The 13,455-nt window shown below is 51.7% G+C and overlaps 1 protein-coding gene across 2 annotated transcripts; it reads left to right on the plus strand.

The window, feature by feature from the left end:
* The first annotated feature begins 265 nt into the window (after window positions 1-265).
* SGK2 (serum/glucocorticoid regulated kinase 2) lies at window positions 266-12,789 on the plus strand. Of its 2 annotated transcripts, none has more exons than XM_010215456.2 (14): window positions 266-345; window positions 4,908-4,977; window positions 5,760-5,817; window positions 6,391-6,440; window positions 7,049-7,106; window positions 7,626-7,709; window positions 8,289-8,420; window positions 9,245-9,357; window positions 9,853-9,889; window positions 10,269-10,355; window positions 11,176-11,271; window positions 11,526-11,681; window positions 12,252-12,341; window positions 12,589-12,789. In XM_010215456.2, the coding sequence occupies exons 1-14, from the start codon at window positions 309-311 to the stop codon at window positions 12,742-12,744; spliced, it is 1,224 nt and encodes a 407-aa protein (XP_010213758.2). In that variant the 5' UTR covers window positions 266-308; the 3' UTR covers window positions 12,745-12,789. The 2 variants fall into 2 exon arrangements, with proteins under 2 accessions (XP_010213758.2, XP_088394816.1); XM_088538690.1 differs by lacking the exon at window positions 266-345 and adding an exon at window positions 1,607-1,852.
* Window positions 12,790-13,455: the final 666 nt, after the last annotated feature.

Below are 13,455 nucleotides of genomic sequence, written 5' to 3' on the forward strand. Positions count from 1 at the left end.
GCGGGGCAGAGCCAGGAGCACCTTGATCTCCTGCAGACCTCCCCGTAACCTCACATTGGATCTGGGTGACCAGACAAGTGTCAGGGAGCAGGATGCTGTGCCCCATGTCCAGAGCGTGGCAGCTCCCTCGTTCTGCTGGCTCCCTCCAACAGGAACCCCAAGCACCTGCTCTCCTTCCTACCCAAGACCAAGACCTTTATCTTTGCAGCAGGAGAAAGGCCGGGCTGCGACGTGCTGGCCGTGCACGACCTGCCTCCTGGACGGCCACGGAGCTCCTGCCCCAGCTTCCGTGGACTTGATGAACGTGGATGGAGCCCTCAACCACCACCCTGGGGAAGACCAAGGGTAACACTCCTGGGTGCCGCTGGGGGCTGCGAGGGCAGGGAGGAGGAGGAGGAGGGAGGAGGCATCGCGTTCTGTTCAGCAGCCTGTCCCGAGCGGAGCCCATGGCGGCAACGGGAAGTCCCAGGTGTCCCCTGCTGCACGGCTTCCAGATGGGCTTATTGGGCTGGATGCTTGGCACCCACTTTGGACAGGGTATTTTTCTTGCAGACCTAAGGAGCCCAGACACCGCCTAACCATCGCTTTTTCCATCATTGTATATCATCATCACTGACCCTACTTTAGCTCACTTATTTTATATATTCTAGCTGGTAAAAAAAAAAACTGTCAGAATCCTTCTACTTTCTCTTCATTGGATAGAAAACAGGCTTTTAATTAAAGATATTTTAAGGCGGAAAACACAGAAATCAAATAGATTTTGTGAACTTTGCTGAAGTTTTCATTGAAAGACATAAAAGCAGAAAATACTGATTTAAAAATGGAAGTTAGCTACTGAAACCAGGAAGAATTCTGAAATCTGACCTTTCCCATTCAAATAAAGACAAAAACGGAGAAAAAAAGAATATTCCTATATTAACATTGCTAAGTTAAAAACATAATAGAAGATACTATAAACTGATAACATCTGCAGGTCTTTATTGCCTTGCATGTGCCACTTTACTAGTCCTGCTCACAAACAAGGCACCCCCCTCCCATTAGTGAAGGGAGGCATCACCATGTGAAGGAGATTTTATAGGAAATGGCAGTGAAAGCAAAAAGAGGCTGCTTTATTTATCTATTTATTTATTTATTTATATGAGGAGGAAGAAAAAACAGCACGTGTTCATGTTGCATTTCATACACATGCAAAGTGCCAGCGTGGCCTCCCTGGGCTGCAGCCTCCTCTTTGCCATGCAGGTCAGCGGCGGACGCTGGAAGGAGCAGGTTTGACCTGAACTGGATGACAGTTTTAACCTTCCTCCAAACCACCTGGCAGTAGACAACTTTACTGATCACTAAAACGTGCATGAAATTGTTCTACTCCTCCCTGCTTGAGCAGAGGGGTTGGACTAGACCTTCAGAGGTCCCTTCCAAGCTCAACCATTCTGCGATTCCACCTGTGATCCTGCCAGGATCTACCTGGCTCCTCCCACCACCCACACTTCTTCCTTGTTATTCAAAACCATCCACCCCCACCTAAACTTTGGCTCCTTGGGTGTATCTAGCAGATGCTTTTCCCAGCTGATCAGCTTTTGTGGCTCTCTTTAAAGAGCTGCAGAGCATTAGGAGCCCAAGCACCTGAGGCAGGTGTTGATGTTTGTGGGCACCATGAACTGCTGTGGACACCAAAGCTACTTCTCCCTGGCTTTTAGGAAGCAGCCTTGGGTTTCTAGGCTGGAGGGGTGGCTGGCTGCGGGGTGGCCCCAAGCAAGGATCAGAAGTGTGGGGGATGAGGTGCCTCCGCATCCACCAGCTATGGAATGCTTCCCGTGCTTCCGGACACGGGCTTTGCTAGAGGATGTGCTCCCAGGTGTGCTTGATGCTTTGTTCTTTATTTTCTTGTGATTTATTTGTCTATGTATGTATATATTTTTTCAAAATGCTGCAGGCTTTGGCCACGGGCTGCGTTTTTGGATTTGCATGGAGCTTTCCCCTAAAATCTAGGGGCTTGCCTATGTCTAAGCTCTAGTTTGCTCAGAGATAGGATGCTTCTGTTGGGGCCCATCTCTGGCTCACAGCCTCCCATGGGTGGAGGATCCTCCAGCCATAAGCTCTACAGGGGCTAGCTAAGTGTCTTCCCAAAAATGAAGAAAACCTTGAAATCTTTCCTATTGTTTTTCTGGGCTGGCTCTATAGGGACCCTGTAGATGAGGAGGCATCTGAGGAGGTGAAGGGGAGCTTGGTGTGCGTTTCCTGCAGGCTGTGGCTTCCCAGAGCTGTGGCAGGGAGAAGCCTGAGTCTTTCCCAGCTGGTAACAGCCTGTGTTTGGTGTCTTCCTTCCCTTGTCCTCCCTCTGAGCTGGAAGTGGGACAACCCCCTCTTAAGTTTCTTGCAGCCCTGTGTTACATGAAAGCCCTGGAGCGCTCCAGGCGCCTCTCTGAGCCCTGTGCTTCTCCCAGGATGCTGCCTGCTGTCCCAAGGGCAGCCCGCCCGGCCTCGCTGCCTCTCCGCACCGGCAGCCGGCGTCTCCCGCAGCGGGAGCGGACGAGGCTCTTGCTCGGAGGGGTTTGCAATCTAGGTTAGGTAGGAAGCGATGCCGAGAGCAGCGACGCCAGGGAGGAGGGCGGGCGGCAGCCCGCGCATGACGAGCCTGGGAGGTTTCCTCTCGCGCAAGGTACGCGTTGCATTAGTAATGCGCTTGCAGCAAATAACGCTGGGCTGGCATGGGAATGTGGGTCACCGCCGGCAGAACCGTTGAAGGAAGAGGGAGCTGCTGGTGCCGTGCTGTAAGAAAAACGTGTTACCGAGGGATGTTTTTTGCAGGGGGGATCTAGCTGTGGCAGCCACTCCAACTTGTAAGTAGCAGCGTTGTGTTGTGGGAGATGGTGCCTTGGGGGGCACCCCTGGCCTGTGCATGGGGTGGAGGGACACTCTGAGGAGTGTCTGTGTGTGGGGAGGATGTTCGGGGTGGGGATGCAGCAGTCTGTGCTCCTGGAGTGCAATGGTCACATCTTGTCACAGAACTTGGACATGTTTCCTGCTGCCGTCTGTGGTCCTGGCCATACCTGGAGCATCCCTGCTGCCCCAGCAGCAGTGGTGAGGGATGCAGCCGGGCATGGATAACCACGTATTCCAGTGCATCTTTGTGACCTATTTCTGCTTCTGTTGTTCTGTGCGAGTGCACTCGGAATATCCTCATGCAGTAAGAAAAAAGCCTGCTTGGTTTAAAGCTCCCGAGCAGCCAGAAACCACCCCGGCTTTGCAGGTGTGCTCAGGCCTGGCAGGCTGGCTCCTGGCCACTGTTGTATGTGGTGCAGGCTAGGGACGCGCACATTGCAAAAATACGTGTGGGACTCCAGGGCAGGAGGAGAGACTCCCGCCTTGGAGCGGGTTGGGTCAATGAATTGGCTCTGTTGCGAAAGCTGCCCTTGCTCAGCAGGGACTTGTTGAGTGGCCGCGCTCGCCGCAGAGCGGGATGTGCAGCTGGGGGAGGCAGAGGGAGCCGTGGTGCTCCGGCCCGGTAAGGGCTGCCCAGACCCTGTTCGGCTGCAGGACCAGCCGGGCACTGCAGTGTGCACCCAACCTGCAGAGCAAGCTCTGCCTTCAGCAGACCTTGGTGATCCAGTGAGATGGACCATGGAGGCAATGAGGGAGGAGGAAGAATCACCTCGGTACTGGAAGCTGCCTTGGTGCTGTTGCTTCTGCTTGCCTGCAGGGCAAGGCAGCAGACAACACTGGTGTCTTGGTGACTTTCCAATGTTGTAAAGCTGCTTGCTGAATGGTTTGCGGGTAGTGGTTTATTTGTTTGATTTTTTTTTTTTTTTTTTTGGGGGTGGGGGGAGGTTGTTTTCTTCCCTCTAGATTCCTGCTTTTTCCATTCCCAGTCCAGCCAAACTCTAAAGCTGCTGCCTGGCTTTGCTCCTCATGAGATCTGCACCTGGGGCTCAAAACTGCTGCCTGTGCCCAGGCTAGCGGCTCTCTGGAGCAGACCCAGTCCGTCTGCTGGCCACGCATCAGTTAGACCGGCAGGGAAAGGGCTCTGCACAGGGTCACGGACTTGCGTTTACCTCAAACCCTGTTCCCCAACAGGGCAATGCGCTCTGGTGACTGGTGCTGTTGAGTTCTGTCCAATATGACATCTTGCTTGTGTCCCCAAAAGTACACTTTAAATAATTTTTAAAAAATAAGGTGCGTGATTCTGGGAATGTTTTGATTCTTTTCCTCCAATAGTGAAGCTGGGGCTGAACTAAAGGTGAGAAATGAGTCTTTGGCTACTTTCATTACCTACCACTAAACAAAATGAGAGACTCCTCAAGACTGTGATGGGAGTTGAGGTTTCTCTCGTGCTCCACCTATGCAGCAGGGAGGCAGGCTTGGGGCTTTGCTTTCCTCATCCCACGCAGCCGAGCATGGGATGCTCCTTGGTGGGGATCCCAGCTCTGGCGCTGCTGCGTGTCCTTGGGCCGGTCGCTGGCTGCTGTGTGCGCTGCCTACCTCCCGAGGGCCCTGAAAGGTTTCATTCATGCCCCTAATTGCTCAGGGAGCCCTGAATGAAAGGGGTGGTGGCTGTGCCAAGCCTGACGTATCCCGGCACAGCATCTTCCTTGTGAGCTCTTCTCCCTCCTGGGTACGCAGCGGTGCAGCTCAGGGAGGCTTGGGGGATGTTTTTGACCAAATCTGTGTCTCTGCCCTGGCAGAGTGTGTCTGTCTAGTGCTTATCCCGGCCCTATGAGCTGCTGCGGGCTCCTGGTGGGGCTGGGGGGGTGTCCTGGTTCCTATAATTTCCTGGTTATTTTGGTATGTGGGTGGAAGCGGGGAGGAGGGTGGCTCTGGAGAGGAGCGAGGTCAGTGAGGAAGAACTGAGCCTCCGTGCGCTCGCGACGGTGCCGCCACATCGACTTAGGATTTTCCAACTTTTCCTGCAGAACTTATAAAGCACGGCCGCGAGAGGATAGGACAAACCATCAAGGCGTCCGGCTCCAGGCTCTGCTCGTAGTGAGTACGGAGGGCTCCGGGCGGGATCCGAGCCCTTTAAAGCGCGGCCCGCGGAGCCCCGCTCGGCGCCGCGCGGTGGATGGAGCCGGCTGGCACGGGCCTGCGCGGGCAGGGAACGGCGTCGCCGCCGAGCGGCCCGGCCACGGCGGCCTGGGGGACGCGGGAAGGGCCCCGCGCCCATGGGGTGAGCGGGGCACTGTGTGGAGGTGAGAGCATCGTGTGGACAGGGATGCTGTGACAGCCGGGACAGGGGCTGCGCTCTTCAGAGCTGCCCCCGGGAGCCTGGAGGGGCTGAGGGGGAACGGGGAGAGCTCCCTAGGGCAGCGGGTAGAGAAATTGGAGGTTTAAGTGCAGCAGCGGGTGGAGGAGAGGCTGTTTACAGCACCTGCCTCCTGAGGCTGCCCCCGCTGCTGCAGGCCCTGCACTGCGGACACGAATGATCCAAGCTGCCCTGTGCAGGGTGTCCCAGTCTGCGCTGGCCCGGGGAAACGGCCCTGGGCAGTGCAGAGCAGCTGGACCTGCCTGGGCTGGCAGGGACATCCTGGAGACATGGGACATCCTGGAGGCAGGTGCTGGCCAGGACGGAGCCCTGCTCCCGGGTGGGAGCCGGGGAGGACTGCCCTGTCCAGCCTTGCGGCTGCGTTGCTGCCGGGACTGTGCCTGTCTCTGTGTTGCCTCCCTTGCAAATGAAAGACTAATCGGAAAGTGTTTATGAAGCTTGGTTTGGGTGGCGGTTTTGTATTTATTTTATCTTTATCCTCGCTTGCTCTTCTCTTCCCAAGTGCTGAGCGAGTTGCCTTTTTAATGGACCGATCCAGAAGCCCAGACACCAGTCTCCAGGTGAGACCCAGGCTCTGACCTGGGAACTGTCACTGGGTTGATGAGAGCGGCTGGTGTCCGCAGGAGCAGCGAGGAGGGGACGGGGATTCTGATGGGGAATTGTTAGCTTAGGGCATAGAGCAAACAAATTCCTCCTGGGGTGTTTAGTGGCTTTGACTGGGAAAGTTTTATCTTGTCCTTGTGGTCTGTGGGTGATGCCAGTGGGAGGAGAGAGGCTCCAAGCAGCCTTTTGGACAAGGATTGCTGCCCGCTGAGCCCAAGGGCAGATCCCTGGGGAACAGCAATGGGGAGGGGAAGGACGGCCATGCACTTACGTACGTTACTCCCCTCTAGGAAGAGGGAGGTCCTGCCTCTGTGGCATGGGGCCTCAGCACAGGTTTTGGCTTGTGAAGCCTCCACGCTGGGCATGGTGTTGCTTTAGGACATAGTTTGTCCTCCCTTTCCTGGGGGGCTTTGGGATTTATCAAAGTGTCCCACGTGCTTCTCGATGACCAGTGTTCCTTAGATGTTGTGCTGAGGGAGGGAACACAACCTTCGGCAACTCCTTGCAACTCACATTGTTGTCCTCTCTAGCCTCCAGCACCAAGTGACAATATCAACCTCGGACCTTCTGCTAACCCCAAGTAAGCTTCTTGCAACAGCCAGGTAGGGTGTTGGGCTGGCAGTGATCTGCAGGGGAAACCAGGCAGCCCCTCGGTCTTGTTGGATTTTTTTTTTTTTTTTTTTTGGAGGTGTCACCCATGCAATTACATTGCTCAGCAATTAGCACCATCTGTATCTCCAGCACACCTTCTTTCAAGGCACTCAGTTCCAGTTAGTCCCTGTTATCGTAGCCATTCTCTGCTATACATGTTCTCTGCAGCCCCTTGTCCTGCCTCCCTTTAGAGGGGGAGTAGAAGATGTTATTTAACATTTACATCAATGTTGCTTCCCTGGCTAGTTTTCTCCCTAGAAACAAGGATAAACTCTGTCCCCTTTGGAGGTGCCACCAGCAAGAGCTGTTGCGTTCAGCAGGTGAGATGTCTCCTCCTCTGCTCAGTGCCCTGCCACACACAGGCTGAATCGCCCAACTTTGACAGTGTCTCGAGCGGTGAGGGTGACCCGCCTGGTGTTCCTTAATCCTTTCACAAGTGCTTGTATTTCCGAGAAGGAATGTTCCTCTCATAGTAGCGTTGCTGCTAGATGCTTCTCTCCCAGAAGCATTAACTTGCTGTCTTTTTTTGTCCAACAGTGCCAAGCCAACAGACTTTGATTTCCTGAAAGTTATTGGCAAAGGAAGCTTTGGAAGAGTAAGTGGGTTTGTACAGATGGGTTGTAGTTTAGATCTGTTGAGAGTGGGGCTGAGAACAAACGAGACCCAAGACAGAGGTCTTTATTTATTCTCATATTCTACTCTCGTTGGGATATCTTGCAGTCCCTCTCCAGAAAGAAGTGGGAAGTGTTTTCTGTGCAGTGTTTTATGTCTTATGATGATAACGAGCAGTGATCAGCCAAAAAAAAAAAAAAAAAAAAGCCTTGGGCTCATTCAGCTGGCAAAAGATCCCTAGATAAATCTGTCTGGTAGGATGACAGGCCTGCTTCAAGAGGAATCCTTTCCCAGTGCTCATTTGCTGTTGTGTGGGTGATGTGTCTTGTACTCTTCTCACTCAACAGGAAAGCCCTGAATTAGGGAGAGTGAACAGGTTGAAATTGAGCTCCTAAAATTTGGTGCTCTGAGTATAATAATTAGCATGAATGTTGAACTAGTGAGGAAACACCAACTAGCACAGGGCAAGAGACTCAAACTTATGACCGTGACTCTGTTGTAGGTTCTGCTGGCCAAGCGCAAGTGTGATGGGACTTTTTATGCTGTGAAAGTCTTGCAGAAGAAAACCATCCTAAAGAAAAAGGAGGTATGTCTACAGGAGAACCCGTGTAACTCCTCAGAGAAGGTTGGAGGAGCCTTTCATACCTCAGGCTTTAGTGGCTCAAGCAGGAGTATGTATTAAACTCTTCAACAGGGACTGATCATCAAAAAGATGGGAATAGAGCTTGCCACTGGAAGGTGATGTGGCTTTTGATAACGAAGTCAGCGCTTCTCAGTCCCCTTAGAGGACTGAACCTACCCTGGCTGTGCTCTGCATGGGGCCAAACTTCTCCCACCCTGCAGCATAGCTGCTGTTTTTCCCTTTCCTTGGCTACTTCCATAACTACTGCTCAGTGTATTATGAGCAACACTGCTAATGCAGTTGAAGTATCCTGTGGTTGAGTGAATATTCATGTACACCGCTGGCGTGTTAAATGTGGACTTGGGAATGCAGAGAACTGAGGTGGATCCAGGTTAGTGAGCAGAAAGCTTCCCATTTGGAGACTGGAGATGACCACTCTGGATTCCCAGCCTCTGTCTGCTCACAGCAGCAGTGAGCTCCTATCTCATCTTTGGCTGGACCCTGGCTTGAAACCAATTCTGCAGCTTATTTTATTTTTGATAGCAAAACCACATCATGGCAGAACGCAATGTGCTCCTGAAAAACGTCAAGCATCCCTTCCTTGTGGGACTCCATTACTCCTTCCAGACCTCAGAGAAGCTTTATTTTGTGCTGGACTATGTAAATGGGGGTGAGGTGAGTGCAGACACAGCTGTTGTCTTTATTTAGTCATTCCCAGACCGGCTGCCTGCTTGTCTAAACATATTTGCTTTTGGCCACTAATGATGCTGAAGTGTAATGTTGCTTTAACTTCTAAGAAGAAACCAGTTAGAGGTGGCTGGCAGGCAAGTGAGGGCTTGCTTGATATACTGGGGTGCAAGTGAAGACCAGAACAGCATGAAGCATTTCAGAAATGACCTGCCTGTCCCTGGCTTGGACACCCCTTCAGCAGGCCCTGTCCTCACTGTGCAGCAGTGTCCTGAGGAGGTGTCTCACCTCAGCCTGAGCTTTGTGGGGGAAAGGTTTTCCCGGGGGAAACACGTTAGCAGGGACATGCTGCTGCTCCAGCTGTTCCTCAGCTACTCCATGCGAGAACACTGGATGGAAAGGAGCGGGGCAGCAGGGGAAAAGCCTGTGCTACAGGCAAACTGTTAAGAGAACCTGGGAGATGCTGCATCTCTAGGACACGAGTGAGCTCGAGGCAAAACTTGCTTGTGTGCCAACTCTGGGTCTCAGTGAAGTGTTTGAGTAACACCATTGCAGGAAGTCAAACTTCTATACTCTAAAAGCTCTTTTTGCTTCAACTGCCCTTTCACTGACCTATTAGAATCTGGTCAGGAGATATGGTTTACACTTTGACAAGACATCTGTGTTAACAGCATCAGGCTCAGCTATAATACGACATGCTAGCAGGTTCAGCTCAGTTTTCAGCTCGGTTTTCATCTGGGTAGCTGCTTTTGGGCTTGCCCTGGGTATCTTTCAACCTCAGGAGAACATGACACAACCCTCTCTGCCTGCAGCTCTTCTTCCACTTGCAAAGAGAGCGCTGCTTCCGTGAACCCCGGGCCCGCTTTTATGCTGCAGAAGTTGCTAGTGCAATTGGGTACCTGCATTCCTTAAATATCATTTACAGGTAAGATGTGCTCAAGTGTGCTCTTACTGTGTGTCATGCTGGGGAGGGAAGGGCTTCTGTGGCAGTTGTGCCAAGCACAGGACTGGAGTAGCTGGAGAACTGCCTGCTCCACACAACTCTGCTCGAGTGGCACTGCCCCCTGCAAGGGGGTGCTGTCTGGACAGGACTGGGCAACAAGTATGTCCAGCCTGGGATGGGGAGGGAACTGCTGCCAAGAGCTCTGGGAAAGGGTCTAAAATCCAGCTCGAGAAACAAGAAATTTTGTCTCAATGCAGGGAAATACAGGCTAACATCTGACCCTGTGTGAGCAGTCTTCCTATTTTATGTGCAGATGTTGATTCCCAGCAGTGATGGGAATCTGTTCTCTGGGAAGGTCTTAGTGATTCTGATTGTCAAGTCCAGGCAGCTCCTGCTGTTCTCAGCTGACACTGTTCCAGATCAGGCTCTCCTAAAAACACAGTCAAATTTACTCAAAAAGTAATTTTTGTCTTGCAGGGACTTAAAGCCTGAGAACATCCTCTTGGATTGCCAGGTAGAGTCGCCTGTCCCGTTGCCTTCTTTTGGCTCCAAAAGATAGACGTGGCTCGCTTCACTGCAGGGATTTGGTGTGCGCTGCTGCACTTGTGCATGGCTCCTCTGAGAGAAAGTGAGCTCTGGGGGCAGGAATCTGCTGCTGCTCTAGAGGTGTCACACGGTGTCACCTGCCCCTGGGATAACGGGGTGGCAGCAGAGCACAGATGAGTGTGCTGGGTGCCTTCACAGCTACATAACTGCAAGCGCACTTCAAAATCTAGCTCACTCTATAGGCTCCTGTATGTTTTAAGATGCCTGTAAAGTAAGGGAGGGGAAGCAGATGGGCAAGGGGCACTCTAACATAATGTGCCAGCCTGAAATACCTGCCTCTTCCTTAGGGACATGTGGTACTGACGGACTTTGGACTCTGCAAGGAAGGAATGGAGCAAGAGGAGACCACGTCTACGTTCTGCGGCACCCCTGAGGTACTGGAGGGATTCGCTGTGCCCTGCGAGCCAAGAGACCTGCAGAGGTTTCAGCTCTGAGCGGGCTCAGCACCTCTGAAACACGGACTGCAGGAGCTAGGGACCAGCTTGGGGCTCTTTGAGGTTGTCGGTCTGGAGCTGGAGTTAAAATAAGGCCTTTCCTGCACAGGGGAAAAAGGCTCTTTACCCATAAGAGCTGACAAGTGCTTTAAATGGGCTGTGCTGTCGGGGACTAGGTGTCCTGGTATGTTGGAAATCGCCTTTCTTGCGAAACAGGGGCCATTCCAGGTGACTGGAGACAACCTTGACCCTGGAAGTCCGGATGCTGGCAGCTGTGAGCAGGTTGTTTGCCTGTTCCGATGTCCTTGGCTTGCAGGACATGGAGAGCCCTGGCCCTGGGATATGCAGGGGCTGCAAAATCTCTCCTCTGAAGGACAGGACCAGGCTGTGGAGAACGTCATCTCCTGATTTGAGCAGACTTAAGTGGCTTCTGTAATTCCAAAAAAGCACCAGCTTTTCAGGCCTCTGGAGTGCCACGTGTGCCTTTAGGACAGGTTTGCTTTTTGAGTTATGCTGGCAATTCTTTGTATGTGTCACCCACAAAGAATATTCTGCAGCCCAGAAAAACATCTTAGGGCTGCTGGCAGGTGCCTTTCAAAATCACTGCTCTGAAGCAAGTGGAGGGCCAGCTAAAAACCCCTGGGAATTGCATCTGGATGCATTTGCTTAGCTTGAACTGTGATCAAGTTTGTGCAGCTAGAGGCAGAGCCCTTCCCGTATAACTTGATTCAAATGTCTTTTTCCTTCTGGCTCTTCCTAGTACTTGGCTCCTGAGGTGCTAAAGAAGCAGCCATATGACAGGACAGTTGACTGGTGGTGCCTTGGAGCTGTCCTCTACGAGATGCTCTTTGGTCTGGTGAGTTTTGAAGCTGTTTTACCCTGGGGGGGATAACTTTTTACTAAAGGCTATGAGGTCAGCCTGGTGTCCATATAATACATGATATGGATGTTCAAATCCTACATTAAAGAACTCAGTTCAGCCATATCATTGATCTTCTAACGGACACATCTGGCACGTCTTCCTCATCCCCTCCCTGCAGTTAATACCTATGACGTGTGGTCACTTCCAGTAGTTCATGTTCTGTCTGCTTCTCCTCTCTTCCAAATTAGCCTCCTTTTTACAGCCGGGATGTGTCTCAGATGTATGACAACATTCTGCACAAGCCACTCCAGATCCAAGGAACCAAGACCATAGCGGCTTGTGACATCCTCCAGGGACTTCTCCACAAGGACCAGAAGAGGAGGCTGGGTGCCAAGACAGACTTTGTAGGTGGCTTTTCTTTATGGTTGGGGGAAATGACAGCTGGAAACCTTCTTCTTCTGAACGTTCTTTTGTGATAACAGCACTGCCTTGGGGGAGAACTTTCCAAGTAGGTAGCTCTTTCTCCAGTCCTAAAAGGAGCTAATGGGAAACAGGGCTTAGGTAAAGATCATCTCATTTCTAGACACAGGTACTCTGTGGAATCTTTCAGGGCTCCTTTTCAGTTCTCATCTGATCTAGCACACCCAGCTTGTACAACTCCTCTGAACTGAAGCCATGGAGCCTTTTGCTCCATGGAGGCCAATGCCAGGAATATACTAAGGAGCCATGCTTCAGAACCAAAGGGAAATGCTATGGGTCAAGCTGTGGTGGCAAGCTAGGATGCAACAGTGTGAGGTCTCTCTCCAGGGGTTTACCAAACCATCATGTCCATGGAATGAGGATTTTCTAAGTGGATTCTCTGTAAATATGTGGTAGCTCCAAGTTAGGCTTCAACAACTTGGCTAATGTGAACCCAGCATGGGAAAAGAAAGCTGGCAGAGCACTGACTTTCTCCCTCTTTCTCATCTCTGCAGCTTGAGATCAAGAACCATGTATTCTTCAGCCCAATAAACTGGGATGATCTGTATCACAAGAGGATTACCCCTCCTTTCAACCCCAATGTGGTAAGTGGGTATTTCTGTTGGCATCCATTTATATAGTGGCACAAATGGAATTGAGTCTTCAAGGTCAAAGGTTCCTTTCCAAATGTCTCATGTTGACCCTGAGGTGTGCTGAAGTGCAGGCTCTGGACCTCAAATGTGGAGGTAACCTCTGTTTGGAGAGAGCTGCTGTGTTAGAGTGTCCAATTGCACCCACAAGGTAAAGGTCTACTTGTGATATGATGCTGTGCCTCTCTGCTCCTTGGTTTAGGCCGGCCCGGCTGATCTGCGGCACTTCGATCCGGAGTTCACCCAGGAAGCCGTCTCCACCTCCATCACGCACACCCCCGACCTAGCAGCCAGCAGCTCCAGTGCCTCCGATGCGTTTTTAGGATTTTCTTATGCACCCACAGAAGAGGACATCTAGGTTTTTATAAAGGCTTTGAGAAGCCAGATTTTAACTCAATGGCTTTTATCCTTTTTGAAAGGAATTGTACTGTCCTTTGCTCATGGTTTAAAGAAACTGGGACTAACACACTAACTGGCTGGGACAGAGCAGAATTTGGTGGGTTTCCCTCGAATGACTGTTTCTGTGGTAGGGGAGGTGGGGCACTGATTATTGTTATTTTTTTCCCCCTTCTCCCTGGGTGTTTTTGTACAACTCTAGCGGAATTGTCTCCACTCTGTTTGTATTTATGGTTGAGGTACGTACTGTTAATTGCATTGGGAACCACATCCCGTTACCTACTTCTAGGTGGAGCTAACTCAGCCCAGCTCTGTTTTTGTTCCCCATGCGCACACTCGGAGATACTGATTGCACTACCTCCAGCTGTGGGGAAAGCAGTAGCTTCCTTAAATAAGCACAACTCTACTTAAAGTGGTTGGGAAAGGGATAGTTTGTTCACTAAGGGCCAGACAAACTGAACTAGGTTAGCTTAGCAAGTCCTCTCTCTAAGGCCAGCAAAAAGGGGGTAGCTGCTGAGGTGGTTCTGTTGCTGCTGGCGGGTGCTGGAAATGTTAATATAAGGGCCTCACCCTGGGCTGAGCTGGCAGGGAACAGAGCTGGCCTGAGATGGGAGTATTGCTCCAAAGGCAGCCCCTGTGCTGTGCTGGTCCAAGCTGCCCGTGTGTCTCTAGG

This window comes from Tinamus guttatus, unplaced genomic scaffold (assembly GCF_059628265.1).
Source record: "Tinamus guttatus ecotype Peru unplaced genomic scaffold, ASM5962826v1 Tinamus_guttatus_pri_ptg001150l, whole genome shotgun sequence".
Classification (NCBI taxonomy): domain Eukaryota; kingdom Metazoa; phylum Chordata; class Aves; order Tinamiformes; family Tinamidae; genus Tinamus; species Tinamus guttatus.

Excerpts from the sequence above, each read along its gene's own strand:
- SGK2 (XM_088538690.1), top strand. The coding sequence starts at position 1,636 with ATGTTTGTGGGCACCATGAACTGCTGTGGACACCAAAGCTACTTCTCC. Across the intron at positions 10,356-11,175 it reads CGTTCTGCGGCACCCCTGAG|TACTTGGCTCCTGAGGTGCT; the intron begins GTACTGGAGGGA and ends GGCTCTTCCTAG. Across the intron at positions 12,342-12,588 it reads CTCCTTTCAACCCCAATGTG|GCCGGCCCGGCTGATCTGCG; the intron begins GTAAGTGGGTAT and ends TCCTTGGTTTAG.